Raw genomic sequence first — 15,133 nt, 5'->3', positions numbered from 1 at the left:
CTGAAACAGGAGTGGTGGGAGTATGTGATAGAATGTAAGAAAGTAAATTCTCGATTAATATGGGTAAAACTGAAAGTTGATGGAGAGAGATGGGTGATTATTGGTGCATATGCACCTGGGCATGAGAAGAAAGATCATGAGAGGCAAGTGTTTTGGGAGCAGCTGAATGAGTGTGTTAGTGGTTTTGATGCACGAGACCGGGTTATAGTGTTGGGTGATTTGAATGCAAAGGTGAGTAATGTGGCAGTTGAGGGAATAATTGGTATACATGGAGTGTTCAGTGTTGTAAATGGAAATGGTGAAGAGCTTGTAGATTTATGTGCTGAAAAAGGACTGGTGATTGGGAATACCTGGTTTAAAAAGCGAGATATACATAAGTATACGTATGTAAGTAGGAGAGATGGCCAGAGAGCGTTATTGGATTACGTGTTAATTGACAGGCGCGCGAAAGAGAGACATTTGGATGTTAATGTGCTGAGAGGTGCAACTGGAGGGATGTCTGATCATTATCTTGTAGAGGATAAGGTGAAGATTTGTATGGGTTTTCAGAAAAGAAGAGTGAATGTTGGGGTGAAGAGGGTGGTGAGAGTAAGTGAGCTTGGGAAGGAGACTTGTGTGAGGAAGTACCAGGAGAGACTGAGTACAGAATGGAAAAAGGTGAGAACAATGGAAGTAAGGGGAGTGGGGGAGGAATGGGATGTATTTAGGGAATCAGTGATGGATTGTGCAAAAGATGCTTGTGGCAAGAGAAGAGTGGGAGGTGGGTTGATTAAAAAGGGTAGTGAGTGGTGGGATGAAGAAGTAAGATTATTAGTGAAAGAGAAGAGAGAGGCATTTGGACGATTTTTGCAGGGAAAAAATGCAATTGAGTGGGAGATGTATAAAAGAAAGAGACAGGAGGTCAAGAGAAAGGTGCAAGAGGTGAAAAAGAGGGCAAATGAGAGTTGGGGTGAGAGAGTATCATTAAATTTTAGGGAGAATAAAAAGATGTTCTGGAAGGAGGTAAATAAAGTGCGTAAGACAAGGGAGCAAATGGGAACTTCAGTGAAGGGCGCAAATGGGGAGGTGATAACAAGTAGTGGTGATGTGAGAAGGAGATGGAGTGAGTATTTTGAAGGTTTGTTGAATGTGTTTGATGATAGAGTGGTAGATATAGGGTGTTTTGGTCGAGGTGGTGTGCAAAGTGAGAGGGTTAGGGAAAATGATTTGGTAAACAGAGAAGAGGTAGTAAAAGCTTTGCGGAAGATGAAAGCCGGCAAGGCAGCAGGTTTGGATGGTATTGCAGTGGAATTTATTAAAAAAGGGGGTGACTGTATTATTGACTGGTTGGTAAGGTTATTTAATGTATGTATGACTCATGGTGAGGTGCCTGAGGATTGGCGGAATGCGTGCATAGTGCCATTGTACAAAGGCAAAGGGGATAAGAGTGAGTGCTCAAATTACAGAGGTATAAGTTTGTTGAGTATTCCTGGGAAATTATATGGGAGGGTATTGATTGAGAGGGTGAAGGCATGTACAGAGCATCAGATTGGGGAAGAGCAGTGTGGTTTCAGAAGTGGTAGAGGATGTGTGGATCAGGTGTTTGCTTTGAAGAATGTATGTGAGAAATACTTAGAAAAGCAAATGGATTTGTATGTAGCATTTATGGATCTGGAGAAGGCATATGATAGAGTTGATAGAGATGCTCTGTGGAAGGTATTAAGAATATATGGTGTGGGAGGCAAGTTGTTAGAAGCAGTGAAAAGTTTTTATCGAGGATGTAAGGCATGTGTACGTGTAGGAAGAGAGGAAAGTGATTGGTTCTCAGTGAATGTAGGTTTGCGGCAGGGGTGTGTGATGTCTCCATGGTTGTTTAATTTGTTTATGGATGGGGTTGTTAGGGAGGTGAATGCAAGAGTTTTGGAAAGAGGGGCAAGTATGAAGTCTGTTGGGGATGAGAGAGCTTGGGAAGTGAGTCAGTTGTTGTTCGCTGATGATACAGCGCTGGTGGCTGATTCATGTGAGAAACTGCAGAAGCTGGTGACTGAGTTTGGTAAAGTGTGTGAAAGAAGAAAGTTAAGAGTAAATGTGAATAAGAGCAAGGTTATTAGGTACAGTAGGGTTGAGGGTCAAGTCAACTGGGAGGTAAGTTTGAATGGAGAAAAACTGGAGGAAGTGAAGTGTTTTAGATATCAGGGAGTGGATCTGGCAGCGGATGGAACCATGGAAGCGGAAGTGGATCATAGGGTGGGGGAGGGGGCGAAAATCCTGGGAGCCTTGAAGAATGTGTTGAAGTCGAGAACATTATCTCGGAAAGCAAAAATGGGTATGTTTGAAGGAATAGTGGTTCCAACAATGTTGTATGGTTGCGAGGCGTGGGCTATGGATAGAGTTGTGCGCAGGAGGATGGATGTGCTGGAAATGAGATGTTTGAGGACAATGTGTGGTGTGAGGTGGTTTGATCGAGTAAGTAATGTAAGGGTAAGAGAGATGTGTGGAAATAAAAAGAGAGTGGTTGAGAGAGCAGAAGAGGGTGTTTTGAAATGGTTTGGGCACATGGAGAGAATGAGTGAGGAAAGATTGACCAAGAGGATATATGTGTCGGAGGTGGAGGGAACGAGGAGAAGTGGAAGACCAAATTGGAGGTGGAAAGATGGAGTGAAAAAGATTTTGTGTGATCGGGGCCTGAACATGCAGGAGGGTGAGCAGGAGGGTGAAAGGAGGGCAAGGAACAGAGTGAATTGGATCGATGTGGTATACCGGGGTTGACGTGCTGTCAGTGGATTGAATCAGGGCATGTGAAGCATCTGGGGTAAACCATGGAAAGCTGTGTAGGTATGTATATTTGCGTGTGTGGACGTATGTATATACATGTGTATGGGGGTGGGTTGGGCCATTTCTTTCGTCTGTTTCCTTGCGCTACCTCGCAAACGCGGGAGACAGCGACAAAGCAAAAAAAAAAAAATAAATAAAATAAGTGAAACGAAGTCACACAAAGAAGAAACACCTAGTCATTACACATCTACTGCATACTATTGCACTATGATAAAATGCAAAACCTTATTTACAAACAATGAAGAACAAAACTTGACATACAAACCAGTGTATAAAAAAATTCAATTTATATTCATCAAGCTACAAAAAAAAGAAAATACTAAAGAACTACTCATCAATCACAACCAATCTTAACACACTTACTAATCTCATGGTTAAGGACCTTCTCCTCTTTGCTGCCACGTGGTTCCATAATTTTCAGTATGGGAGAGAAGAGTCGCAAATCACAGAGGCGACGTGATTCATCCCAAAATTCTTCTTGTTCAGCATCCTGTGTTACACCAACCAAAACATACTCCTCAGGCACACGTAACACACGGTATAGTGGATATTTCTTCGCCTCCTGCCATATGTCACCTGTATGACAAGAAAACATACTGGATTATTTCAGCTACCTGACTATCAAGATATAATCATTATCAAGTGACCCTGATACCATTTCTAAGGGCTGCCTACACCTTCAAGAGTACATCCCACATGAGGAAAGGAGTAAAGTGGATCTTTTGGGGCATGAAAGTCCTTAAAGATGCAGTACAGTACTTTTTCCATACACTAGCAATGGTAGAGCCTCATCTAAAGTAAATTCTCACCCATGGTGGCATCACTAGCAGGAAGAGTTTGTTAATACCATGTGGTATACCGGGGTTGACATGCTGTCAGTGGATTGAATCAGGGCATGTGAAGCGTCTGGGGTAAACCATGGAAAGCTGTGTAGGTATGTATATTTGCGTGTGTGGACGTGTATGTATATACATGTGTACGGGGGTGGGTTGGGCCATTTCTTTTGTCTGTTTCCTTGCGCTACCTCGCAAACGCGGGAGACCGGCAAAAAAAAAAAAAAATCCTCCCCTCTCGTTTTTTTTTTTTTTTTTTTTTTTTTTAATTTTCCAAAAGAAGGAACAGAGAAGGGGGCCAGGTGAGGATTTTCCCTCTAAGGCCCAGTCCTCTGTTCTTAACGCTACCTCGCAAATGCGGGAAATGGCGAATCGTATGAAAAAAAAAATGAAATATAAATATATATATATATATATATATATATATATATATATATATATATATATATATATATATATATATATATTATCCCTGGGGATAGGGGATTAAGAATACTTCCCACATATTCCCTGCGTGTCGTAGAAGGCGACTAAAAGGGGAGGGAGCGGGGGGCTGGAAATCCTCCCCTCTCGTTTTTTTTTTAATTTTCCAAAAGAAGGAACAGAGGGGGCCAGATGAGGATATTCCGAAAAAGGCCCAGTCCTCTGTTCTTAACGCTACCTCGCTCCCACGTTAGAGAGGTAGCGCAAGGAAACAGATGAAAGAATTACCCAACCCACCCACATACACATGTATATACATAAACGTCCACACACGCACATATACATACCATTACATTTCAACGAATACATACACAGACACATACATATAAACTCATGTACATATTCATACTTGCTGCCTTCATCCATTCCCGTTGCCACCCTACCACATATGAAATGGCATACCCTTCCCTCGCATGCATGCAAGTTAGCACTAGGAAAAGACAACAAAGGCCACATTCGTTCACACTCAGTCTCTAGCTGTCATATGTAATGCACCGAAACCACAGCTTCCTTCCCACGTCCAGGCCCCACAGAACTTTCCATGGTTTACCCCAGATGCTTCACATACCCTGGTTCAATCCACTGACAGCACGTCCACCCCAGTATACCACATCATTCCAATTCACTCTATTCCTTGCACGTCTTTCACCCTCCTGTATGTTCAACACCCCATCTCCCAAAGTCTTTTACACTCCATCCTTCCACCTCCAATTTGGTCTCCCACTTCTCATTCCCTACACTTCTGACACATATATCCTCTTTGTCAATCTTTCACCACTCATTCTCTCCATGCGACAAAACCATTTCAATACACCCACTTCTGCTCTCTCAACCACACTCTTTTTATTACCACACATCTCTCTTACCCTTTCATTACTTACTCGATCAAAATACCTAAAACCACACATTGTCCTCAAACATCTCATTTCCAATACATCCACCCTCCTTACAAACCTATCTATAGCCCATGCCTTGCAGCAACCATATAAAATTGTGGGAACCACTATTCCTTCAAATGTACCCATTTTTGCTTTCCAAGATAATGTTCTCGCCTTCCACACACTTTTCAACACTCCCAGAACCTTCGCCCCCTCCCCCACCCTGTGGCACTTCCGCTTCCATGGTTCCATCCACTGATAAATCTACTCCCAGATATCCAAAACACTTCACTTCCTCCAGTTTTCTCCATTCAGACTTACATCCCAATCTTTCACCACTCATTCTCTTCATGCGACCAAACCATTTCAATACACCCACTTCTGTTCTCTCAACCACACTCTTTTTATTACCACACATCTCTTTTACCCTTTCATTACTTACTCGATCAAAACACCTCATTTCCAATACATCCACCCTCTTCACAAACCTATCTATAGCCCATGCCTCGCAGCAACCATATAACATTGTTGGAACCACTATTCCTTCAAATGTACCCATTTTTGCTTTCCGAGATAACGTTCTCGCCTTCCACACACTTTTCAACACTCCCAGAACGTTTGCCTCCTCCCCCACCCTGTGACTCACTTCTGCTTCCATGGTTCCATCCACTGACAAATCTACTCCCAGATATCCAAAACACTTCACTTCCTCCAGTTTTCTCCCTTCAGACTTACATCCCAATCTTTCACCACTCATTCTCTCCATGCGACCAAACCATTTCAATACACCCACTTCTGCTCTCTCAACTACACTCTTTTTATTACCACACATCTCTCTTACCCTTTCATTACTTACTCGATCAAAACACCTAACACCTCATATTATCCTCAAACATCTAATTTCCAACACATCCACCCTCCTCAGAACCCTATCTATAGCCCATGCCTCGCAGCAACCATACAACATTGTTGGAACCACTATTCCTTCAAATGTGCCCATTTTTGCTTTCCGAGGTAACGTTGTCACCTTCCACACACTTTTCAACACTTCCAGAACCTTCAACCCCTCCCCCACCCTGTGCCTCACTTCCGCTTCCATGGTTCCATCCACTGATAAATCTACTCCCAGGTATCCAAAACACTTCACTTCCTCCAGTTTTCTCCATTCAGACTTACATCCCAATCAACTTGTTCCTCAACCCTACTGAACCTAATAACCTTACACTTATTCGCATTTACTCGCAGATTCTTCTTTCACACACTTCACCAAACTCAGTCAACAGCTTCTGCAGTTTCTCACCCAAATCAGCCACCAGCGCTGTATCATCAGCAAACAACAACTGACTCACTTCCCAAGCCCTCTCATCCACAACAGACTGCTTACTTTCCCCCCTCTCCAAAAATCTTGAGTAAGAAAGAGGCAAGTGTTTTGGGAGCAACTGAGTGAGTGTGTCAGCAGTTTTGATGCACGAGACCGGGTTATAGTCATGGGTGATTTGAATGCAAAGATGACTAATGTGGCAGTTGAGGGAATAATTGGTGTGAATGGGGTGTTCGGTGTTGTAAATGGAAATGGTGAAGAGCTTGTAGATTTGTGTGTTGAAAAAGGACTGGTGATTGGGAATACCTGGTTTAAAAGGAGAGATATACATAAGTATACATATGTAAGTAGGAGAGATGGCCAGAAAGCGTTACTGGATTATGTGTTAAATGATAGGCACGTGAAAGAGAGACTTTTGAATGTCAATGTGCTGAGAGGTGCAACAGGAGGGATGTCTGATCATTATCTTGTGGAGGCAAAGGTGAAGATTTGTAGAGGTTTTCAGAAGACAGAATGTTGGGATGAAGAGAGTGGTGAGTAAGTGAGCCTAGGAAGGAGACTTTTTTTAGGAAGTACCAGGAGAGACTGAGTGCAGAATGGAAAAAGGTGAGAACAAAGGACATAAGGGGAGTGGCAGAGGAATGGCATGCATTTAGGGAAGCAGTGATGGCTTGCACAAAAGATGCCTGTGGTATGAGAAAAGTGGGAGGTGGCCAGATTAGAAACGGTAGCGAGTGGTGGGAATGAAGAAGTAAGATTGTTAGTGAAAGAGAAGAGAGAGGCATTTGGAGACTTTTTGCAGGGAAATAGTGCAAATGACTGGGAGATGTATAAAAGAAAGAGGCAGGAGGTCAATATAAAGATGCAAGAGGTGAAAAAGAGGGCAAAGTTGGGGTGAGAAAAAAAGATGTTTTGGAAGGAGGTAAATAAAGAGCGTAAGACAAGAGAACAAATGGGAACATCGGTAAAGGGGGGATAATGGGGAGGAAATAACAAGTAGTGGCGATGTGAGAAGGAGATAGAGTGAGCATTTTGAAGGTTTGTTGAATGTGTTAGATGATAGAATGGCAGATATTGGGTGTTTTGGTCTAGGTGGTGTGCGAAGTGAGAGGGTCAGGGAGAACAATATGGTAAACAAAGAAGAGGTAGTGAAAGCTTTGCGGGAGATGAAAGCCAGCAAGGCAGCGGGTTTGGATGGTATTGCAGTGGAATCTATTAAAAAAGATGGTGACTTTGTTGTCGACTGGGTGGTGAGGATATTCAATGTATGTATGGCTCATGGTGAAGTGCCTGAGGACTGGTGTAATGCATGCATAGTGCCACTGTACAAAGGAAAAGGGGACAAAGGTGAGTGTTCAAATACAGAGGTATAAGTTTATTGAGTATTCCTGGGAAATTATATGGGAGGGTATTGATTGAGAGGGCAAAGGCATGTACAGAGCATCAGATTGGGGAAGAGCAGTGTGGTTTCAGAAGTGGTAGAGGATGTGTGGATCAGGTGTTTGCTTTGAAAAATGTATGTGAGAAATACTAAGAAAAGCAAATGGACTTGTATGTAGCATTTATGGATCTGGAGAAGGCATATGATAGAGTTGATAGAGATGCTCTGTGGAAGGTATTAAGAGTATATGGTGTAGGAGGTAAGTTGCTAGAAGCAGTGAAAAGTTTTTATTGAGGATGTAATGCATGTGTACGAGTAGGAAGAGAGGAAAGTGATTGGTTCTCAGTGAATGTTGGTTTGCAACAGGGGTGCGTGATGTCTCCAAGGTTGTTCTATTTGTTTATGGATGGGGATGTTAGGGAGGTGAATGCAAGAGATTTGATGAGAGGGGCAAGTATGCAGTCTATTGTGGATGAAAGGGCTTGGGAAGTGAGTCAGTTGTTGTTTGCTGATGATACAGCACTGGTGGCTGATTCGGCTGAGAAACTGCAGAAGCTGTTGACTGAGTTTGGTAAAGTGTGTGAAAGAAGAAAGCTGAGTGAATGTGAATAAGAGTAAGGTTATTATGTACAGTTGGGTTGAAAGACAAGTCAATTGGGAGGTACGTTTGAATGGAGAAAAACTGGAGGGAGTGAAGAGTTTTAGATATCTGATAGTGGATTTGGCAGTGGATGGAACCATGGAAGCGGAAGTGAGTCACAGGGTGGGTGATGGGGCAAAGATTCTGAGAGTGTTGAAGAATGTTTTGAAGGAGAACATTGTCTCGGAAAGCAAAAATGGGTATGTTTGAAGGAACAGCGGTTCCAACAATGTTATATGGTTGCAAGGCGTGGGATATAGATGGGGTTGTTCAGGTGGAGGGTGGATGTGTTGGAAATGAGATGTTTAAGGACAATATGTGGTGTGAGGTGGTATGATCAATTAAGTAATGAAAGGGTAAGAGAGATGTGTAGTAATAAAAAGAGTGTGGCTGAGAGATCAGAAGTGGGTGCATTGAAATGGTTTGGTCACATGGGGAGAATGAGTGAGGAAAGATTGACAAAGAGGATATATGTGTCAGAGGTGGAGGGAACGAGGAGAAGTGGGAGACCAAACTGGAGGTGGAAACATGGAGTGAAAAAGATTTTGAGCGATCAGGACCTGAACATGCAAGAGGGTGAAAGACATGCAAGGAATAGAGTGAACAGGAACGATGTCGTATACCGGGCTCGACGTGCTGTCAATGGATTGAACCAGGGCATGTGAAGCATCTAGGGGTAAATGATGGAAAGTTTTGTGTGGCCTGGATGTGGAAAGGGAGCTGTGATTTCGGTGCATTATACATGACAGCTAGAGACTAAGTGTGAACGAATGTGGCCCCTGCCATCTTCTCCTAACGCTACCATCACGCGTGTGCTGGGGTAGAAGGTTGTCATTTCATGTGTGGCAGGGTGGTGACAGGAATAAATAAAGGCAGCTTGTACGAATTATGTACATGTGTATAAATGTGCATGTCAGTGTATGTATCTATATATATATATATATATATATATATATATATATATATATATATATATATATATATATATATATTTTTTTTTTCAAACTATTCGCCATTTCCCGCATTAGCGAGGTAGCGTTAAGAACAGAGGACTGGGCCTCGAGGGAATACCCTCACCTGGCCCAATTCTCTGTTCCTTCTTTTGGAAAAAAAAAAAAAAAAGAGAGGGGAGGATTTCCAGCCCCCCGCTCCCTCCCCTTTTAATCGCCTTCTACGACACGCAGGGAATACGTGGGAAGTATTCTTTCTCCCCTATCCCCAGGGATAATATATATATATATATATATATATATATATATATATATATATATATATATATATATATATATATATATATATATAACTCCAATTCGCTCTATTTCTTGCCCTCCTTTCACCCTCCTGCATGTTCAGGCCCCGATCACACAAAATCCTTTTCACTCCATCTTTCCACCTCCAATTTGGTCTCCCTCTTCTCCTCGTTCCCTCCACCTCCGACACATATATCCTCTTGGTCAATCTTTCCTCACTCATTCTCTCCATGTGCCCAAACCATTTCAAAACACCCTCTTCTGCTCTCTCCACGCTGGTGGCTGATTCATGTGAGAAACTGCAGAAGCTGGTGACTGAGTTTGGTAAAGTGTGTGGAAGAAGAAAGTTAAGAGTAAATGTGAATAAGAGCAAGGTTATTAGGTACAGTAGGGTTGAGGGTCAAGTCAAGTGGGAGGTGAGTTTGAATGGAGAAAAACTGGAGGAAGTGAAGTGTTTTAGATATCTGGGAGTGGATCTGGCAGCGGATGGAACCATGGAAGCGGAAGTGGATCATAGGGTGGGGGAGGGGGCGAAAATTCTGGGGGCCTTGAAGAATGTGTGGAAGTCGAGAACATTATCTCGGAAAGCAAAAATGGGTATGTTTGAAGGAATAGTGGTTCCAACAATGTTGTATGGTTGCGAGGCGTGGGCTATGGATAGAGTTGTGCGCAGGAGGATGGATGTGCTGGAAATGAGATGTTTGAGGACAATGTGTGGTGTGAGGTGGTTTGATCGAGTGAGTAACGTAAGGGTAAGAGAGATGTGTGGAAATAAAAAGAGCGTGGTTGAGAGAGCAGAAGAGGGTGTTTTGAAGTGGTTTGGGCACATGGAGAGAATGAGTGAGGAAAGATTGACTAAGAGGATATATGTGTCGGAGGTGGAGGGAACGAGGAGAAGAGGGAGACCAAATTGGAGGTGGAAAGATGGAGTGAAAAAGATTTTGTGTGATCGGGGCCTGAACATGCAGGAGGGTGAAAGGAGGGCAAGGAATAGAGTGAATTGGATTGATGTGGTATACCGGGGTTGACGTGCTGTCAGTGGATTGAATCAAGGCATGTGAAGCGTCTGGGGTAAACCATGGAAAGTTGCGTAGGTATGTATATTTGCGTGTGTGGACGTATGTATATACATGTGTATGGGGGGGGGGTTGGGCCATTTCTTTCGTCTGTTTCCTTGCGCTACCTCGCAAACGCGGGAGACAGCGACAAAGTAAAATAAAAAAAATAATATATATATATATATATATATATATATATATATATATATATATAAGTGAGAGGGTTAGGGAAAATGATTTGGTAAACAGAGAAGAGGTAGTAAAAGCTTTGCGGAAGATGAAAGCCGGCAAGGCAGCAGCTTTGGATGGTATTGCAGTTAAATTTATTAAAAAAGGGGGTGACTGTATTGTTGACTGGTTGGTAAAGTTATTTAATGTATGTATGACTCATGGTGAGGTGCCTGAGGATTGGCGGAATGCGTGCATAGTGCCATTGTACAAAGGCAAAGGGGATAAGAGTGAGTGCTCAAATTACAGAGGTATAAGTTTGTTGAGTATTCCTGGTAAATTATATGGGAGGGTATTGATTGAGAGGGTGAAGGCATGTACAGAGCATCAGATTGGGGAAGAGCAGTGTGGTTTTAGAAGTGGTAGAGGATGTGTGGATCAGGTGTTTCCTTTGAAGAATGTATGTGAGAAATACTGAGAAAAGCAAATGGATTTGTATGTAGCATTTATGGATCTGGAGAAGGCATATGATAGAGTTGATAGAGATGCTCTGTGGAAGGTATTAAGAATATATGGTGTGGGAGGAAAGTTGTTAGAAGCAGTGAAAAGTTTTTATCGAAGATGTAAGGCATGTCTACGTGTAGGAAGAGAGGAAAGTGATTGGTTCTCAGTGAATGTAGGTTTGCGGCAGGGGTGTGTGATGTCTCCATGGTTGTTTAATTTGCTTATGGATGGGGTTGTTAGGGAGGTAAATGCAAGAGTTTTGGAAAGAGGGGCAAGTATGAAGTCTGTTGGGGATGAGAGAGCTTGGGAAGTGAGTCAGTTGTTGTTCGGTGATGATACAGCGCTGGTGGCTGATTCATGTGAGAAACTGCAGAAGCTGGTGACTGAGTTTGGTAAAGTGTGTGGAAGAAGAAAGTTAAGAGTAAATGTGAATAAGAGCAAGGTTATTAGGTACAGTAGGGTTGAGGGTCAAGTCAATTGGGAGGTGAGTTTGAATGGAGAAAAACTGGAGGAAGTGAAGTGTTTTAGATATCTGGGAGTGGATCTAGCAGCGGATGGAACCATGGAAGCGGAAGTGGATCATAGGGTGGGGGAGGGGGCGAAAATTCTGGGGGCCTTGAAGAATGTGTGGAAGTCGAGAACATTATCTCGGAAAGCAAAAATGGGTATGTTTGAAGGAATAGTGGTTCCAACAATGTTGTATGGTTGCGAGGCGTGGGCTATGGATAGAGTTGTGCGCAGGAGGATGGATATATATTAATATATATATATATATATATATATATATATATATATATATATATATATATATATATATATATATATTCCCTGGGGATAGGGGAGAAAGAATACTTCCCACGTATTCCCTGCGTGTCGTAGAAGGCGACTAAAAGGGAAGGGAGCGGGGGGCTGGAAATCCTCCCCTCTCGTTTTTTTTTTTTTTTTCCAAAAGAAGGAACAGAGGAGAGGTCCAGGTGAGGATATTCCCTCAAAGGCCCAGTCCTCTGTTCTTAACGCTACCTCGCTATCGCGGGAAATAGCGAATAGTATGAAAAAAAAAAAATATATATATATATATATATATATATATTAAATTTTAGGGAGAATAAAAAGATGTTCTGGAAGGAGGTAAATAAAGTGCGTAAGACAAGGGAGCAAATGGGAACTTCAGTGAAGTGCGCAAATGGGGAGGTGATAACAAGTAGTGGTGATGTGAGAAGGAGATGGACTGAGTATTTTGAAGGTTTGTTGAATGTGTCTGATGATAGAGTGGCAGATATAGGGTGTTTTGGTCGAGGTGGTGTGCAAAGTGCGAGGGTTAGGGAAAATGAGTTGGTAAACAGAGAAGAGGTAGTAAAAGCTTTGCGGAAGATGAAAGCTGGCAAGGCAGCAGGTTTGGATGGTATTGCAGTGGAATTTATTAAAAAAGGGGGTGACTGTATTGTTGACTGGTTGGTAAGGTTATTTAATGTATGTATGACTCATGGTGAGGTGCCTGAGGATTGGCGGAATGCGTGCATAGTGCCACTGTACAAAGGCAAAGGGGATAAGAGTGAGTGCTCAAATTACAGAGGTATAAGTTTGTTAAGTATTCCTGGCAAATTATATGGGAGGGTATTGATTGAGAGGGTGAAGGCATGTACAGAGCATCAGATTGGGGAAGAGCAGTGTGGTTTCAGAAGTGGTATAGGATGTGTGGATCAGGTGTTTGCTTTGAAGAATGTATGTGAGAAATACTTAGAAAAGGAAATGGATTTGTATGTAGCATTTATGGATCTGGAGAAGGCATATGATAGAGTTGATAGAGATGCTCTGTGGAAGGTATTAAGAATATATGGTGTGGGAGGCAAATTATTAGAAGCAGTGAAAAGTTTTTATCGAGGATGTAAGGCATGTGTACGTGTAGGAAGAGAGGAAAGTGATTGGTTCTCAGTGAATGTAGGTTTGCGGCAGGGGTGTGTGATGTCTCCATGGTTGTTTAATTTGTTTATGGATGGGGTTGTTAGGGAGGTGAATGCAAGAGTTTTGGAAAGAGGGGCAAGTATGAAGTCTGTTGGGGATGAGAGAGCTTGGGAAGTGAGTCACTTGTTGTTCGCTGATGATACAGCGCTGGTGGCTGATTCATGTGAGAAACTGCAGAAGCTGGTGACTGAGTTTGGTAAAGTGTGTGAAAGAAGAAAGTTAAGAGTAAATGTGAATAAGAGCAAGGTTATTAGGTACAGTAGGGTTGAGGGTCAATTCAACTGGGAGGTGAGTTTGAATGGAGAAAAACTGGAGGAAGTGAAGTGTTTTAGATATCTGGGAGTGGATCTGGCAGTGGATGGAACCATGGAAGCGGAAGTGGATCATAGGGTGGGGGAGGGGGCAAAAATTCTGGGAGCCTTGAAGAATGTGTGGAAGTTGAGAACATTATCTCGGAAAGCAAAAATGGGTATGTTTGAAGGAATAGTGGTTCCAACAATGTTGTATGGTTGCGAGGCGTGGACTATGGATAGAGTTGTGCGCAGGAGGATGGATGTGCTGGAAATGAGATGTTTGAGGACAATGTGTGGTGTGAGGTGGTTTGATCGAGTAAGTAATGTAAGGGTAAGAGAGATGTGTGGAAATAAAAAGAGCGTGGTTGAGAGAGCAGAAGAGGGTGTTTTGAATTGGTTTGGTCACATGGAGAGAATGAGCGAGGAAAGATTGACCAAGAGGATATATGTGTCGGAGGTGGAGGGAACGAGGAGAAGAGGGAGACCAAATTGGAGGTGGAAAGATGGAGTGAAAAAGATTTTGTGTGATCGGGGCCTGAACATGCAGGAGGGTGAAAGGAGGGCAAGGAATAGAGTGAATTGGAGCGATGTGGTATACTGGGGGTTGACGTGCTGTCAGTGGATTGAATCAAGGCATGTGAAGCGTCTGGGGTAAACCATGGAAAGCTGTGTAGGTATGTGTATTTGCGTGTGTGGACGTATGTGTATACATGTGTATGGGGGGGGTTGGGCCATTTCTTTCGTCTGTTTCCTTGCGCTACCTCGCAAACGCGGGAGACAGCGACAAAGTATAATAAAAAAAATAAAAAAAAAATATATATATATTTTTTTTTTTGCTTTGTCGCTGTCTCCCGTGTTTGCGAGGTAGCGCAAGGAAACAGACGAAAGAAATGGCCTAACCCACCCCCATACACATGCCTTGATTCAATCCACTGACAGCACGTCAACCCCGGTATACCACATCGCTCCAATTCACTGTATTCTTTGCCCTCCTTTCACCCTCCTGCATGTTCAGGCCCCGTTAACACAAAATCTTTTTCACTCCATCTTTCCACCTCCAATTTGGTCTCCCTCTTCTCCTCGTTCCCTCCACCTCCGACGCATATATCCTCTTGGTCAATCTTTCCTCACTCATTCTCTCCATGTGCCCAAACCACTTCAAAACACCCTCTTCTGCTCTCTCAACCACGCTCTTTTTATTTCCACACATCTCTCTTACCCTTACGTTACTCACTCGATCAAACCACCTCACACCACACATTGTCCTCAAACATCTCATTTCCAGCACATCCATCCTCCTGCGCACAACTCTATCCATAGCCCACGCCTCGCAACCATACAACATTGTTGGAACCACTATTCCTTCAAACATACCCATTTTTGCTTTCCGAGATAATGTTCTCGACTTCCACACATTCTTCAAGGCCCCCAGAATTTTCGCCCCCTCCCCAACCCTATGATCCACTTCCGCTTCCATGGTTCCATCCGCTGCCAGATCCACTCCCAGATATCTAAAACACTTCACTTCCTCCAGTTTTTCTCCATTCA

The 15,133-nt window shown here is 42.9% G+C and overlaps 1 protein-coding gene across 3 annotated transcripts in view; it reads right to left on the bottom strand.

Moving 5' to 3' along the window:
• Positions 1-15,133, bottom strand: part of LOC139751360 (phosphatidylinositol 4,5-bisphosphate 3-kinase catalytic subunit alpha isoform-like) — a 230,685-nt gene that overhangs the window by 197,650 nt on the left and 17,902 nt on the right. For all 3 annotated transcript variants that reach the window (XM_071666721.1, XM_071666722.1, XM_071666720.1), the window contains exon 3: positions 3,178-3,390. In XM_071666721.1, the coding sequence (XP_071522822.1) occupies positions 3,178-3,390 (213 nt within the window). The remainder of the gene's footprint in view (positions 1-3,177; positions 3,391-15,133) is intronic.

Source organism: Panulirus ornatus, chromosome 11, assembly GCF_036320965.1.
Source record: "Panulirus ornatus isolate Po-2019 chromosome 11, ASM3632096v1, whole genome shotgun sequence".
NCBI classification, from domain to species: domain Eukaryota; kingdom Metazoa; phylum Arthropoda; class Malacostraca; order Decapoda; family Palinuridae; genus Panulirus; species Panulirus ornatus.
This window is presented reverse-complemented; position numbering and strand designations above follow the sequence as displayed.